We start from the raw sequence: 17,979 nt of genomic DNA, 5'->3' as shown, positions 1-17,979 counted from the left end.
GCCACTGTCCTGAAGGAAATGACCCGACCTGAGATGAGATAAATCACTAACCTGAATAATGAGATGAGTTGAGGGTTTTAGAATCAGAAGTGATCTGAAGAATATAGGGGATACTCAATTTATTTATTACATGTACTATGTACTTATTTTTTATAACATTTTTTTTTCTTTTTCTTTTCTATTCCTTGTTAGAATTTTGTGAATTGTTATCGAAGAACAACATAACTATACTTTCTAATTACGAGTAGATACCTATAGTTACATTTACATATTACTCAGATAAGTATTTCTATTTTCTGTTACCTAAATGGTAGAAATACATATGTAGCATCGAGTGTTGTTCGATTTCAACCATCATTCACGTTAAACTCGAAACGAATTTGTGAGACTGAACTATTTTTGAAACATACCTATTGAATGGAAAACTATATATATATTTAATGATTTTTTTGGCTGTGGACGAACGCATATTGATTCGCAAATCTGCATAAATGAAAAACATCTATGTACCTATTACATAATGTAATTATAAGAATTCCATACTTCGTACCGAAGCATATTATTATCTTGTTGATTTAAAACGCTTCTTTTATACTAAAAAATTTTAATTATTTTATCATGATATATTGTCAAACGACACAATATTATGCATTCTTGTCTTTATTTGTTTTTTTATTCCAGCAGAAAAATGGATCTTAGTTTGCATAAATAATAAACTTTAATATTTAATTGTCTTCCTTTTCATTACATTATCGTACCTACCTGATGTTTTTCCCAAATAAACTCAATAAGTATCAAGATTTCCATTATTTTTATTTGAAAATTGTGATGCGAAAAAGCATATGTATATAGAGGTAAATAAAAAATTACGCGGATACTAAAAAATAAATAAGGATTTATATAAAATATCTCATTATATAAGCACACGAATCAAAAGGAAATAAATAAATAAAAGTATAGGTATCTAATACTGCTGAAGGCAAGAATTCGAAAAAAATCACAGTCCAATCATATTAACATAACACCTTATAAAATAATCAAGAGTATAAAATTTCTTAGAATAAGTACATATGTTTCTTTTGAAAATTTACAGCTGTACATAAAACGTTAAATATAAAGTAACACAGTCAAAACTCGTAAAATTGATACAATAAAAAATGCTACTCAATCGGCAGATCGACCGCCTCAATTCCATACACATCCAATCAAAGGACAGGTGATGAAATTTTTTCTATAAAAAGATAAAAATTCAACTTTCGTATTTCATAGAATGATTTTAGCATGCCTACTTCATTTGTTAACATTCGTTTTGTACCCAATATTTTTTTAATGTCATTTTAGCGGCAAAGGTAAATGTCATCCATTAATTAAGGCTATACAAAAACTTTGGTAGAAAATTCCTGGATGTGGATGAGATTGTTTACCTTGAAATATTAAACTAAAGTTGAAAGTTCGTGCGGAGTCGAAGTAACGCTACTCATGTCTACGCCGACATGCGGTGGTAAAGTTGACAATGTACTCAAAGCAGTGGCACTGGTATTTCGGGTTCCAACGGCATCGAGTTTACTGCTATTCAATCGTTTGCTCGATTCAAGTTGCTGATGTAACCTCTGTCTTCTTACTAATGCTTTAACGGCATTTGTTTTTTCCTACAGGAAAAAATGAGTTTAAAAATTTAATCGCACAACTTTGTAAACTTCAAAAGGAAATAAGTAAAAATAATTTCAAAAGTCGACCAACCGAGTCTACAAATTTGATTTTATATAAATTAATTTATGAATCATTGATTTATCGAATAAAATATGTGCCATAATTATAACCGTGTAGGTTCAATCACCTCACAGCGAGCATTAAACATACGATTAGTTTTTCTCGTAGACATGATTTTAATAGGGGAAACAAAGGCGTCACAATGAAATCCTACAAAAGCCATTTCATTATGTAATGTTTCCTCATATTAACTCTCCTAAATCCTTTTCCCCCTTGGTACGTACCCACTTATTATGAAATTGAAAATCGAACAATCAGAGAAATAATTCGTTATAAAAACTCACAATATAGGTACCTAGGTGTAGGTATGTAATATGTATGTACATACAACGTACAAATAGGTAATAGGTAGGACTCACCCTTTGCCAAACTAGGACATTATGTACCATTGCGCAACCACAAAATATAATTCCAGATCCAATTAAAACGCTGGTAATGATTGCAGGAGTCGAATGGAATTGTATAAAAGTATACAAAATTACACCTAAAGAAAAAAAAATAATAATTAGTGAAACAGTTCTGTTTCTTAGATTGTTTCATGGTACATGGTCATGAATCGTTCTCTGACCCGTTATATGCTTATTATAAAATTCAAATTACGCAATTTAACGACCATGCACACTGATTCCGAGTAAACGACGAATGGCGAAAAAAAAGTAAAAATAATATATTTTGCGATCAGTTTTAAATCAAGGCAATGATGTATTTCTTATCGAATCATAATGCGTATTAAGAATTTAAGATCACAGTGAAAAAATTAATACCTATCTAAAAGTTTTTTTTGTGTTTTTATTTTCATTTTTATAAAACCTCATCAACGTTGTTTTCGATATAATGGTTCGATGAATATTATTATTCGAGGAAATAACGTTATAACTGCGTTGTCAAAATTAGTAAATCGGTTGGAAAAAAAATTCTTAACATACCTACGAGTATTTTCAAGTTTTGGGAAATTTTTTTAAAACGGATTATTGAAACGTCGATTTTAGGTCTAAGGTAATTAAATTAAATAAGTATATTTTTTACAACTGTGTAAGTAAGATTCTTGAAATTCTTCAAAAGTAACAAAATGACCCATTATACCTATTCATAATTTATACGTATGTAGTACATACGTTTTAAGTAGGTAAAATTAAATGTACATACATGCAAAATACATACATCTAAATAGCATTGTATGCATTTTCGTTAAATTAAACATTTTTGTTTGTTAATTTGAAGGCGAAAAAAAGGAAAATAATAGAATACCTATAATCATAATTTTTCATCCAACTTACCAGTTAAAAATACGGGAATAGAAATAAAAAATCCAGCAATTGCGCAAATCCTGGTTAGTGCAGACCGTTGGAGATATTTGTTAGTTCTGTAAAAAAAAAAGAAAACAAAATTAAATGAAATGAAACTCCACAAAATTGATTGCTACCATTTGATGTACAACTCAAAAAATTAAAAATTAGAAATTTTCATCGTTTAAATTTTTCTTAACTGTGCCATGTGATGCAGCGTTGTCAGAATGCGCTGAATGAAATTCGCTCAAATTTTGAAAATTTTGAAATTATTCGACTTAGTACCTATCTAAGTATCTATGTATTTAATTAAATACACACAAATTGAAGTTACTATTAAGAAACGGTCCCAATTTTCAAGAGCAGGATGAGTCAAATTTGAGCAAAGTTCATTGAAAAATTGCGCAACTTGAGATGAAAAATAGGTACCTAGTGCATACACAGAGCTGACGTGATGAGATGATAGCTTCTATTGTTTCTCGCTTCGTTCAGTACCTTCAGCAGAAAAAAATTATTTTCAAGTCGTAGGTAGCTGTAGGTACTAGGTATCTATTGTAAATTTTTTTTCAAAATTCATGACCATTTTTCAGAAAATAATTTAAAGATTAGTAAGGTACACAGCGTAAAGAATTTTGGACTTCCGCTGTATCTCCTCGAAACATTTCAAATTTTTACTAATGGTCGGATGTGTAAAATCAAATAAAAATTTTCATCTTAAATAGGCACCTATTGCAAACAAATCCATTGCGGTTTGAAAAAAAGTTGGTACATATATGTAGAATACAATCGTGTAACACATGAGCCATGGTGCAATCCATTTAGGAATACCTATCTAATAAATAATGAAACTTGAAAGAAATTCCACGCATATTGAAATTTTTACACTCCCGTGTCATTGTCACAGCAGATCCTATGCATCTCGTAACGCGAGAGGAACGAGGTAAAGTACCTACATAAAATTCATTCCTGCGGAGAATAGAGGAAAACCCATCATCTTCTATAGGTACCTCGACGAAAGCCTATCGGTATGCGGATTAAAACATTAAAAGAACGCGAGGTATACATCATCGCATACTATGCCAATGGCCAATACTCTTCTGCATTATGTTTAAGCGCACTCCCATAACAGGTAAATGTATACATACGTACGATTGTACAACCTGACCCTGTAGCTGTACCAGCAAGGTCGTTCCTTCAACGGTTCAACTATACGAGATGCTTCTTACATGTTAGTTATTTTTCTGGATGTCAGGCCGCCGTGAATCGAAGACTCGACGTTGCCAAAATTCCCGCCAATTCCACTCTTATTTTTTTCCATTTCACATTCCCACAAAGAAAGAATGAACCAAAATTAAAAAGATCATCTACTTAAGTAAGTGCACTAAACGATCTTTTCAGTGAGTCGGGTACATACACCTTAGAAGACACCTTTTCATCAATTTTTCATTCACGATGAAGTGAAAGATGAGCTTACGAGGACGTGTACTCGACTCCAATTTTGATAGTTGCCAATTTTTCAAATACCCACTCACCAACCTACCGACTCATCTACGTAATAGTCCGGCATATGACAATAGGAGTAATTGCACCCCCGCCCCGCCGATCCTCCGGGACAACATTTTTCTTAAAGGGTACATCCTAAGGAACATTTTAATGCAAAGTTGCCAAAAAAAAAGTTGGCCTTACTTACAAAATGGCGGCCATTTTGATTGACAGGTCAGCCGAAATCGCAGATTTTGCGTTTCAACATAGGACTTGCATGAAATTTTTCAAACTTTACAAAGGTAGATCGAAAGATCATGCAAAAATGTATCGCCTGTCAAAATTTCAAGTGCTAAAGTGCGTTTTTCGATTTTTGGTGAATTTTTGAAAATCGAATTTAGGCCAAAAATGAGGGAAAAAAATCAAAATTTTACCAAATTGACCAAGAAAGCTGAAATTTGGGATATACCCTATTTTCGACATGCCAAATCGATTGGAAACGGTTTCAACCCGTTTTGAGCAGTTCTGGAGCCTCCAGCAGACTTTTGAAACTCGAAATTCCCACAAAATTCCATTAAATTGGAGTTGTAAAGCTACAATTTATTCTAAAAACTAATTTCAATACGCTACGAAGTACTACAGGTAAATTTCCAGTCGTTTTGGAGCCTCCAGCGACTTTTTTGAAAATTCCTGAAGCCTCCAGCAGATTTTTGAAACTTTAAATTTTCACAAAATTTCATCAAATAGAGATGGAAAGCTGACATTTACTCTACACTCCAATTTTAACACCCTCTGAAAACGACTTCTGGTGGATTTCAAGTCATTTTAGAGCCTTCAACGACTTTTTTGAAAATTACTGGAGCCTCCAGTAGATTTTTGAAACTTGAAATTTCCCTGAAATTTTCCAGTTGAAAAAGAAAAAGATGTCCATCATATGAACTAGTTTAGGTGGTCCTCCGAGTCGGATTCAATATAGGGGTACCGGCCCTATATTTTTACCAACCTAAGGACATATCCTGAAATTTCTTTTGACCTAATGAAGCTAGAGAAAAACTGAAAAACACATTGAAATCAGCGAACATTCGTTGACAAGATTCAGTATTTGCTAAAAGTTTAATTTCATGTTATCAAACCAAGATGGAGAGTCGAAATTCATTCATGCACACTAATTTCAATACGCTACGAAGTTGACTGCTGGTGAATTTCAAATCATTTTGGAGCCTACAGCAACTTTTTGAAAGGTTGTATGACGTTTTTTTGGAAAATTGAAATTTCCTAAAAGTAGCTGGAAGCTTCAAAACCATTTGAAACCACCATGTAGTCTGCGAAGTAAATTTCAGCTTGCAAACTCCATTTGATAAATTAATGTTGGGGAAATTTCAAGTTTCAAAAATCTACTGGAGGCTCCAGTAATTTTCAAAAAAGTCGCTGGAGGCCCTAAAATGACTTGAACCCACCTGAAATCGTCTTCAGAGGGTGTTAAAATTGAAGTATTGAGTAAATTTCAGCTTTCCATCTCCATTTGATGAAATTTTGTAAAAATTTCATTTGATGAAATTTTGTAAAAATTTAAAGTTCCAAAAATCTGCTAGAGGCTCCAGTAATTTTCAAAAAAGTCGTTGAAGGCTCTAAAATGACTTGAAATCCACCAGAAGTCGTTTTCAGAGGGTGTTAAAATTGGAGTGTAGAGTAAATGTCAGCTTTCCATCTCTATTTGATGAAATTTTGTGAAAATTTAAAGTTTCAAAAATCTGCTGGAGGCTTCAGGAATTTTCAAAAAGTCGCTGGTGCCTCCAAAACGACTTGAAATTCACCTGCAGTACTTCGTAGCGTATTGAAATTAGTTTTTAGAATAAATTTTAGCTTTACAACTCCAATTTAATGGAATTTTGTGGGAATTTCGAGTTTCAAAAATCTGCTGGAGGCTCCAGAACTGCTCAAAACGGGTTGAAACCGTTTCCAATCGATTTGGCATGTCGAAAATAGGGTATATCCCAAATTTCAGCTTTCTTGGTCAATTTGGTAAAATTTTGATTTTTTCCCTCATTTTTGGCCTAAATTCGATTTTCAAAAATTCACCAAAAATCGAAAAACGCACTTTAGCACTTGAAATTTGGACAGGTGATAAATTTTTGCATGATCTTTCGATCTACCTTTGTTAAGTTTGAAAAAGTTTGTGCAAGTCCTATGTTAAAACGCAAAATCTGCGATTTCGGCTGACCTGTCAATCAAAATGGCCGCCATTTTGTAAGTAAGGCCAACTTTTTTTTTGGCAACTTTGCATTAAAATGTTCCTTAGGATGTACCCTTTAAGAAAAATGTTGTCCCGGAGGATCGGCGGGGGGGGGGGGGGGGTGCAATTACTCCTATTGTCATATGCCGGACTATAAAGTATAAATAAGTTACCCGGCTATTTAATCCCTAACGACCACTGACAAAATTGATAAATTTAAAAATGATACAAATTTCAAATTGCAATCTCAACGATTCTCAAACAACTTGGAGTAGGTCGTGAGTAGTACTGTACATGCGGAGTGTTTCTCAAGTAGGCGTCTACCTACCCTTAGAGTCAAGACACCACGTCAACAAATTGAGGAGTAGGATGGGATCGGAAAAAATGCATGGGCTTAGATTTCACTATAATATTGAAGTATGTTGGCGATTTTGAGTTGAAATGACCCCAAAAAATGTTTAGCCCACCACGTGCCTCTCTGGTGGAACTGCCCTCCCCCCCAAAGTAGGATCATTTTGGGGAAAACACTGTTTTTTGAATTTAAAAGCACCAGGCTTCCGTTTTTTTCGAAAACGGGTAGCACTTAAAAGGTGTGATTTGAAATGAAGAATTGGATGGTGTAATTGTTTTTTGATATGATCCCCGCTAACCCGCCCAACAGGCGCTTGAAAAGTCGCAGATCAGTGTTTTTTTGCTATTTTAAGCACGCGATTTCATGACTGATTATTAATTTTCATATTGAAACAAGTACATTCAGCTCGTATTCCAATCCATACCCCTTCCCCTTTCCCGAGAGCGCACTTCCAACATTGAAAACTCCTCTACCGTCTTAAATATTGTTTCATATGTGGAAGAGAACTCGTGGAGTAAAAGTTACTCCCTGGTCCTTACATTTTGGTTCTTACAAAAATTCTATCTGGCGTCACTCTTGGGCGCCAAATTCTCAAAAAACCATTTCCAAAAAAAGTCAAAATTGTGTTTAGGAAACGTGTTCAGTTCTGAGCACGTTTCCTGATTACCTACAGTGATTACAAATTTTTCGTAAAAACGCGATTTAGAAGGTCTAAGTAGTAAAGTAGCGAGCACTTATTTTCATTTTATCACGTGTAAGCATTTTTCCAGCCGATGAAATACACAAATGTGCATTATAACTACAATATAAAGTGTTCTCGTTTTGGTTACGGTACCTACCTGATAATGTTGAAATCGATATGAATTGAGCAAGAAATCGATATATTATTTGAAATACTTTTTTTTTCTTCTCGTACCTAATCGACTTTTATTGCATGCTTTAATCAAATTCACTTCTTTTTTCTTTACAACGCTTCGTGTAGCTTTGTTTACACTAGGTAGGTAACTCATTGTATCAATATTGTCACGTGGTTTTATACAGGTTGTTGTAGGTGTATGGGTGTATCCTCCTGTATGCTTCAAATTGTATTAAAAGAGGTCGTAAATTCGATTTTTCACTCATCACGTTACGTTTTACGATGTCAATTAGGAAGACCCCATTAAAAATTGACTTTTAAAATTCAGTTCCGATATATAAGGTCTTACTTTATAATAATTAGGTATATCTACCTACGAGTACATATTATGCTCACGTGAAATATTATTTTAAATGCATAATGAACATTGAACGTCTAAAAATTTAATTTTCAAGAATTCTATTTTCAATGTGGGCATGTTTTCGAGCTCGGGAGTCTATATTCACGGTAAGAAGAGAGAAGATAGAGGGATTAGGTGAGGGGCGGGTGTTATAAAAGGAAAAAATTTCAAATCATAAACGATGCAGTGAGGATCTTTATTGAAAATTCATATTTAACTGCAATCTACAACTCTTGTTTTTTTAATACCTAGGTAGGTTATCAGAAAAGTAGCCAGGGAGTGGAGGAAAATTAATGTAAAACTGTGTCAAAGTCTTATTTGAAAAGAAAGTTTTGAATCATGGATGTTTTTTGCTTGGGGTTTAATTAGGTATAGAAATCGAAATGTTGAGAATCGATCGCAATTTTTTCCAAGTACATATTCAAAAGGCAGACAAAATGTCATAAAATCCAACATACTTGCTGGATCATTTTGAAAAATTGACCAATTTTTTCCAAATTTTTGAAAGTTTATTGACTTTTTTCCCAAACGTTTTTACAAGGCAGACTTGGTTAAGTAAGTAAGTACCCAAGTAAGTACCTAACCTACCTATACTTACCTGTATTAAAGGTATACGATCGACATGCTTCCAAACGTCTGTGAGTAATTGTTAATTTTTTCAAAGTTTTTAAAAATATGACATTTCGTAAACCAAAAATTTGAATTTTTGAGCAAGAATATTCGTTATTTTACCCATGATAATATCGGTTTCATTCTGCTGATTTATTTTTGAATCTGCAAACAAATCAGAGGGAAAACACGTTTTCTAATGTAGGTATCTAATAGTCAAATTGAACGTGTTAACTTTACAACTTTACAATATGAATGCCATCTTTATTGTTGGGTAGATTAGATACCTATACTTAATTCACTCGTAACATCTGATGCACATAGCGGTAAATTACAATGTAAACGCGCTACGTAGGTAGGTATATAATTAATTACGATGGTTAACGAAGCACATGCTTTTTAAGGCATGGACATAAGAGCACCAAACACACCTCGCCTTGCAAAGAAAACAATACTGATAGACAAAAAAAAACCACACCAACACAGGCGATATTTTCCATCTTGCAAATACCTATTCGTGATATATGTATTCCGTGAACTGAAAAATTAAAACAGGCTGTAATAATTATGAAACGAGCTATTAAAATCAGACCTGTTGGAACTCTTTTATACCTACATTCCTACATACAATGGTATAATCGCTCAATATTAAATAAAAAGTAAGTGCTACAATTTTTGCTAACATTGAATTTATTAGATATGCTATCGCTATTACGCGTTATGGCCGTTAAATTATTCTTTAGCGTTTCGACCGTTTGAAAAAAAATCCAGGTTTTTTATTGCGCCATCGATCGCTGCCGAAAAGACCATCTAGGTAATGATCGAATTCAATTTCCAATAATGCGCGAACCACGAATCGAGTACCCCATCTATCTACCTGCGAAATCAACAAGGAAAAATCGATAATGGATCAAGCCCATCAATAATTTTATGCACACCGGAGTAAAGTTGTACCTAAATGCGTTTCGATTCATCCAAATATCACACAGTTAAGCCTCATCGACTATCATAAAATCCAAATGCTTCGACAACCTAAAATTCGGCTCGTTTTTCGTACAATTATCGCAAAATGATTACCGTAACGAATTAATGAGACGTGCATCTTATTGTTAAAATGATAATAATAAGTAGGTACTCCTTTATTTTTGCTCATTCAAGGAACAAATTATCTACTGTAAGGCCTACTGTTCCAAAAATATTTTAATGCTATCGAAAACTTATCTTTCGCTTCAAAACCAGCATTGACCTTTCGTGTAAATTCTCTGCTTAAAAAATGAACGAACGGTGGAAGTGTCTACCATGCACCTACCAAGATGATATATTATTTAATCGATACTATAAAAAGTCGGATGATACTGAGGGGCAGGGAGTCGAAACATTCACCCAATCAAATTGCACTTCGACGTTAATCATTTTCGAACAAGAGAGAGAAATATCCTAAACCGTTCGTGTTTATAAAGATTTTTCAACCAAAATGTCCCATTATTCCACAATTAAGACATCATTGAACCAATACAAAAGATTTATCAACCGTAAGTATGCACATCATTCATAGGTACTAGGTAGCTATAGTACGAGTATACGATTCCTACAATACTTATTGTGTAGAAAAATTGAAATTATTTCTTCACTTGTGTCAATCAGTGCATTCGGTTCTGCTCGTCTGGAAATACGAGTATGATGCGCCTCTACTCATTTACCCACCCATTAATCTTACAATGCAAAAAAAAATTATCGATTATCAGCAGAATTTTCCTGTTTTTTTCTCACGCAAATGACATACCTATACCTACTTATTATTTTCACCTATTTCATATTAATTCTACTTGATCATTTCCTGGTAACAAGTAAGTAATTGTTTTTCGTTCTCACGTCAGTACGTCTACAGTTTTTATGGCGTATTGATAGTGAAATGAATTGGGTTTAAAATCATGTGTAGAGGTGATTCCTATTTAGTTACTTGACAAATTAAGTTAGAAAGCGTGTTCATATGCGAATAGGTAGGTATAGGTATATTGGGTACACAGTACACACACACAGCAAGTTATGAAAATGATCTTATTTTCAATAGTAGATTATATAGGTAGATAGGTATAGTATACCTATAGCTGGGCATATTAAATGCACTATCATGGAAGTTATTTAATATTTGACGATTCATTCTATTAACCTAATATTGGCGGGAATTTCTCTTTACGCGGAAATTCATCAACAGATTAAACCGTAACAAGAAGAAAAACCAATTTCGAGAGCAAACGTCAGCGTCGCAGCGTCGCAGCGTCATGGCACGAGTACACGAGCTACCTATGAATAAGTTGGCTAATTTCGTAATACCTACATAATAATAATACGACGATGAAGGGAAACACGATTGATGTTATCATAAATATATAGGTAGGTAGCAAAACTTGGCTAGGTATAATATAAGGTATCATTGTGGTATCACTTGCCTGTCTCCATTGACAGAAGATTGAGCCAATTTCACCGCGAATAGGAACTGTACGGAGCAGACCAACAAACAGCAGAGATTCAAACTCAACGAAAGCGCGCATAATGCCAGCGTAACTTCGTACACGGTAACGTATTCGTCCGGAGACATGATGGTAAATTGATCAGCACGTAGTAAATCTTTGACGTCGGCCGCCGTCACCGGAGATATTTTCAGCAGAAAAATCAACGATAATAATGCTAATAATAACGATATCAAGCACAATAATCCCAAAGAAGTGAGCATTTCTTTGACTCCATTGCTAAAAATGTCGTTGCCGGGCGCATTGTTATTATTATTGCTGTCCCTATCTATATCCGGATAACTGTCGGTTTTCGCCAAATTATTACCATCCGCTGGAGAAATCGGCGTGATTGGTGAATTCTTGGCGATATGAAGGCCACCATTGGCGATTATTTTCGGCGCGGTGCCGTTGGCAATAGGAGTGAACGTAGGAGACACCGCAGCCGAAGACAAATTCAAAATGTCCGTTTGGTTCAGCTTCTGCTGTTGATGATGATGGTGTTGTTGATTTAGCGTAAACGAATGCGAATTAATGGTACCGGCGTAAGAATGGTTCAGTACGGATCCTCTGCTGCTATGTGTCCTCTGATTGGCGTGCAAAGGTTCGCCAGGACCGGACATACCGCCGGATCGAGGCCTACTCCAATGCACCAATTCGGATCGAGGTTTGTTAACGAAGGCAGGCTGTGGTTCTGCTTCGCCTACATTATCTAACGAACGGGTAGTTTTACTGGTCGCTGGCGTATTTCGGTAAAAGTCCGAAATGGGCGAATGCACCCTGGTATTTTGGTATTCTGGCTCGGCGACGGTACGAAGACGACTTTGTAATTCAGCATTAACGGCGTCTTGATGAGCCTGCTGTTGCTGAGGCATTTGCCCATTTGGTCTGCCATTTTGTTTGACGGTGCTCCGTTCCGTGTTAGTGACTGAAGCATTACTATTCAATATATGTTTCAGCATATTGATATTAACACCCGACACAACATTTCCAACATTTTCAACGAGAAAAAAATCTAAATAAAATTCAACGATTCGATTATTTACAAAAAACGAGCAGCCACTTCGAGTGCCGTTGACCTTCGATCGATTTTAGGCTTAAATGTTCGCGAAACGTGAATTTCTTCGGACCCGGGCTTAAACTATTACAACATAACACTTCCATAATTATCGACACCGATCACTGCACAATCGCTTACTACTCGTACGATGTCGCGTTTATGAATATTTTCTTTCGACCAGAAACGTGGCGCGATAATCTCCGAGATTTTCCGCGTCTTTATAAACGATGAAGACGATACGAATTCGAACCCTGCTGTCGGGAATTCATTGATGAGTGTTTGATGGTGTCTTGGCGGGTATTCGTAATTCGTAGAAAAACATTCTTCTTCGATGAACGAACAACATAAGTCAACCATGACGTAATGGAAAGTTCGTTTATATGTATTTCGCCGTATTCACCTGTACAAACAAACAAAAACTAATCTATTAGTTTCAAATTACACGGTTAAAATAAGCGAGTAATTTTGTTAGCATAATTTTCATCACACTACATATATATAGGAACCTATCCTTGAGACATGTATCTAGATCTACCAGGTACCTACGCGTTTTCTTTCTACGGAAAGCTTTATATTTCCCTTCCAAGTTTCTTATAATTCCTAATAATTTCAAGATTAAACGCAAACTTAGGTAGGTACATACATATATGCTGGCGTAAATAGAGAAGATAGGTACCTATTAGTGCATGCCATTACCCACAAATTAAAAAAGTTCCCGGTATTTTAAAAGCGTGTTGTAGGCTTACCAAAAATATGTGATAATGTATGAGACAATGCAAATACAAATAAAGGTAACCTCATGTAGTGAAAAAAAAACACACATTAACCATAGGTATACTCGAATCAGACAATCGACTAAAAATAGTGTTGTCAGTGAAACAAAAATACAAGCATGATGGCGCCTCTTTTCCCTGTCATCTTTTATAGTAGATAAGTAACTTACTAACATACAGCATCCTACTTCAAACGAAACATACAGTAAAAAAAAAAACATTTTTCAGCGCTTGTACCTGCCCTGCATGGGTTTGGCATTTCTCAGAATAATCCACAAAAAAACCGACTGCGACAACATTGTTTGGTTGACCGGCCACTCGCGCATAAGGTACGATCTAGGTATATCTAATACTACTATACCTACCTCAGAATATCTTATTCGTGCAAAATTGAACATTTCAAGCCGTTTGTTTGTATGCGCGTAGTTTAAATCGAAGGAAAAAAATCACGAACCAGATGCAGTTCGACGTTTATGAATTTTAAGTAAATCAAAGTCACAGAGCCTTTGAGCTTTAATGGCCATTGTGGTTGTCAACTGACGGGTATTCAACCGTTCATACCGAACCCTTGGTAAACTACAAAAAAGGTACCTATTACCTAACACCACAAAGTCCACTTGTTTTAGATGAGGACTAGCGTGACGCTGATTTCGTACAAACAACCACTTAGTGCAAAAAACTCATCTTCTGCTGTGTTAAAGTATCAACTCCAAAATCATGAATTTGTCGACTGAATGTAAAAATGGAAACTTTCAATTTTAAATTTAAACAATATAATGTAGGTAAGTATCTATAGGAGGAGTTGGATTTGGACAAGAATTCGCAAAAAAGTTTAATTTGAGTACCTACTAGGAACCTTCAAAATAGGATCATTTTACATAGAAAAAAAGGGGATTCGCCTTTTTTGGATAGTACGACCGACCCCGTGCAGTAAGTACCTCGCCCGTCCAAAAAAGTTACGATTTGAATTTCTAAATATACTTGGCCCATTGAATTCAAAATTTAAAGATTGGCGAATCACGAAAATTACGATTTCTTATCAACTTTTAAGAGGGTGCTCTACCTTTTGTTTGTTTACTTTTAAGCATACCCGCGGGCAGAGATTAGACATTTTTCAAACGCATTTTTTTATTAGTTGGAGAGAATGAAAGTGAATAATTATGAGTGAAAACGTTATTACTGTATTGAAACGATATAATAAAACTTTGAAACAAGCTAAACGATTAAAATATAATGAATTCAGACGATTCTCTATATTCGAGCATTCATTGTCAGTCATCAGACACTTGACACATGATTATTCTGAAACTACTGAAGAGAATTTGATGAAATTTGGATATATAGTGCATAAAAATGGTCCAGAGAGGTTGACGTTGCCCTTTTTTCAAATTTCTTTGTATTTTTGGAGATATTGCCATTTGAAAATTTCAAATGGCTATAACTTTGATTTAACAAAATTAATCAAAAAAAGGGCAACGTCAAGTTGTCGGGAATTCGTTTCTGCACAACATATTCAAATTTCATCAAATTCTGTTCAGTAGTTTCAGAATAATCATGTGTCAAGTGTCTGATGACTGACAATGAATGCTCGAATATAGAGAATCGTCTGAATTCATTATATTTTAATCGTTTAGCTTGTTTCAAAGTTTTATTATATCGTTTCAATACAGTAATAACGTTTTCACTCATAATTATTCACTTTCATTCTCTCCAACTAATAAAAAAATGCGTTTGAAAAATATCTAATCTCTGCCTGCGGGTATGCTAAAAAGTAAACAAACAAAAGGTAGAGCACCCCCTTAACGACTTTACCACCTCTGAAAATTCCTTTTACAAAAAACCAACTCTCCGCTGGCTCGAATAAACACCTCTTTCGCGGCCATTTTGATCAATTTTTCAAAATTTATTTCGATTTTAGTAAGTAGCTATACTTAGATGCTAGAAAAAATTCAAGTAAAAAAAAGTTATAGAGAGTTTGGTCGAAATGATAGTATGAAGTGTACATATCGGAGTATTTTTAACCTGCTGAACATGAATCCAGCGTTAGTTTATTTGTTAAATGAATTTTTAAGTGCTGGAAAAATGGTATAAAGTTAAAAGCAATAGTAAATTTCGCGATCCACCATTTTCAAGTTCTTAGTAGAGGAATTAAAGTGGTCTTGAATTCAATTTTCATCTTACTTGTAAGTATACAACATATCTAACAACGAGTAAATTTCTTTTCAAAAAGAACGTAAATTTAATTGTACAATTGTGCTAAAATGTTTAAAGTTGATAAAAAGAATACATTTACTTATTATTTCATGAGAAAAAACCAGTTTAAAACCGGAAACATTGACCTAGAGAGTATCAATTTTGTTTTTTATCTTAACTGAAATGTAACGCTGGGTGGAATAACGAATGTCGAATAACAGTTCGTACTTCGTAGGATACCTATCTATCACAAAAAACAGGACTAAAATTGAAATTTAAGTATTCTGACAAAATTTCTCATGACATTTTCGTCAACGTTAACCACGCACCTATGTATTTCTATAATAACCAATTCTAGGGCAAATTACCAACATTCAGTTAAAAAAAAAAAAAAAATACGCATCAGATGATCATATATGCTAATCGTAAAAAAGATTACGATTAGTTTCCGCATCGAGCATTTCATTAATCAACGAAATCTTGTTCTTCTACCGTTATTTAGTGGTTTTGACCCGAGTATTGAAAAGAATTTCAAGAATGCATTTTCAAAAGAAGCTACCGTATAACATCGATATGTTTGTAAGTAGGTACCTAAGTTCTTTAAAATAATTGCGGAACATACATTATTATGTACAACCTTAGGTACCTACATCAGTGCGTGCACTGCATATTGCGATATGATATTACCTATTATACGACAACCACGAATCGGTGAAAAATCACAATTATAGGATAAACCTATTTAGAATTTTATAAATTTCAACACTAAGTTAAATTTTAGGAAGAACTTTCCTAGCAAACAAATTAAAATTCCACTTCTCTGAAACGTTAAAAATCGTTGACCTTGAACAAAGACGTAAACTATAAAGATGGAGCCTTCAAAGGCACGTCGTTAGGTATGGTTACATTACACGCACGTAATAGGTACACCCTAAGGAGAATTCGAAAGAATGTGTACATCTTGATTCAAAGACTTCAAAAAATAAGAGCTCTTATTCTCGGAAGAAATTCTCTGAGATTGTATGTATTTTTTAAATAAAATACCTAACGACTAAGTATTCTATTACTTACGCAGATTTTTCAATTCGAGGTTATGGGTTATAAACCAACGATGAGATATTAAGGGTGCCAATTTTTTCAAGTGTGGTATGTTTGAGGTAGGTATTATACCTGCTTGCAAGACATGAAAGGAAGAATGTCGATGGAAACGACACAGAAAACCTTTTTCTGTATGAATTACCATAACAAAAGCAGGTGCGGAAGCACCTCTAGTTAGTCGGAATAGCAGTAGGTAATACTTAGGTATTCTAAATTCATCCCTAATACTTACATTTCGTACTCACACATGTGATCAGCACGATGGTCATTCGAGTATAGATATTTTATTTCATTCCAAAATTTTGCCATATTTATGAGGTAAATAGGTATTTATAAGTACTTGATATAGGTAGGTAATTTGTTAGGGCTAGAATTTCATATGCGCTTAAAAGATTATTTATGTACATTAAATATGCGCTATGAAAGCACAGCATGTGGCATAAGATCAAAATAAAGGTACCTACATATTGTCAACCTGAGTAAAAAAAATTTTCAAATTATGGGTGCAGTTAAAATTGAATTGATTAAAACGATGCATTTAACCCTAAAAATATGTTGATTTAAGCGCTAAAAAATTTCGCCAAGTAAAAGAAATATAAATATAACGGTAACTAGTGCAGTCGACGCAGCTATGCATTTGCATATAAATCCTTGCTCTAGTAATTGAGTACCTACAAAGGTTGTCATTTTTAATTATCGATTGTAATTTTGAACTTCGAGTTTTGCTTCAGACTTAGGTATTTCATTAGGTAGGTATGTATGTACTAGGTACATAACTCATTGTAATAGATCGTAATTCATTCATACAAGAGCCATTTTGAGAAAAAAGTCACCTATACTTACTGATACGTCCCCAATCACCAATGTACATACGTAAATTTATCAAGTATGTATTACGAGATTTATTTCGCCTTGAAGCTACACATTCCATGATGACAAATAAAAAAATCTGAATAACGTTCCAGAGTTCTTCAAGAATAAAATACTAATCTTACCTTCTTCATTCATCAGATGAACCGGTTTTTTCAAACGAAATAAGTTCCGTGATTCTGTACTCCACAAAATTTTACATAGAGAAACGAATTATCGCGCAAAAACACTGACCGTAAGCATTTTTAAAAACAATACTCGAATGGTCACAATAAAAATATAAAATAATAGCAAATTTACACGAAATTTACGAATACATCGTAAAAATTAAAGGTAAAAAAACAGTCGAACTTGCACCCGAACAACACCAACCGTCACCGAACGCAACTACGTACCAATGAAAATAACGAACTCGAAGTACCAGTAGTTGAATGTTTGGAGTTGTTACACCTCTTCTCTACGATTATGAAAGACCTATAACGAATTT

General features: G+C 34.3%; 1 protein-coding gene across 1 annotated transcript; it reads right to left on the bottom strand.

Annotated features, from left to right (window-relative positions):
* Positions 1 to 794: 794 nt before the first annotated feature.
* On the bottom strand, positions 795 to 17,934 carry LOC135831815 (uncharacterized). The gene is made up of 5 exons (XM_065344603.1): positions 17,618 to 17,934; positions 11,439 to 12,958; positions 3,048 to 3,133; positions 2,130 to 2,254; positions 795 to 1,649 (listed from the first exon to the last, which is right to left on the bottom strand). The coding sequence occupies exons 2-5, from the start codon at positions 12,458 to 12,460 to the stop codon at positions 1,434 to 1,436; spliced, it is 1,449 nt and encodes a 482-aa protein (XP_065200675.1). The 5' UTR covers positions 12,461 to 12,958; positions 17,618 to 17,934; the 3' UTR covers positions 795 to 1,433.
* Positions 17,935 to 17,979: the final 45 nt, after the last annotated feature.

The sequence above is a fragment of the Planococcus citri genome, chromosome 1, assembly GCF_950023065.1.
Source record: "Planococcus citri chromosome 1, ihPlaCitr1.1, whole genome shotgun sequence".
NCBI classification, from domain to species: Eukaryota; Metazoa; Arthropoda; class Insecta; order Hemiptera; family Pseudococcidae; genus Planococcus; species Planococcus citri.
This window is presented reverse-complemented; position numbering and strand designations above follow the sequence as displayed.

Coding starts and splice junctions, on each gene's coding strand:
- LOC135831815 (XM_065344603.1), bottom strand. CDS start 12,460: ATGCTGAAACATATATTGAATAGTAATGCTTCAGTCACTAACACGGAA. Junction 2,255..3,047: donor TATTCCCGTATTTTTAACTG/GTAAGTTGGATG, acceptor TTTTTTCTTTAG/GTGTAATTTTGTATACTTTT. Junction 1,650..2,129: donor ATGTCCTAGTTTGGCAAAGG/GTGAGTCCTACC, acceptor TTTTTCCTGTAG/GAAAAAACAAATGCCGTTAA.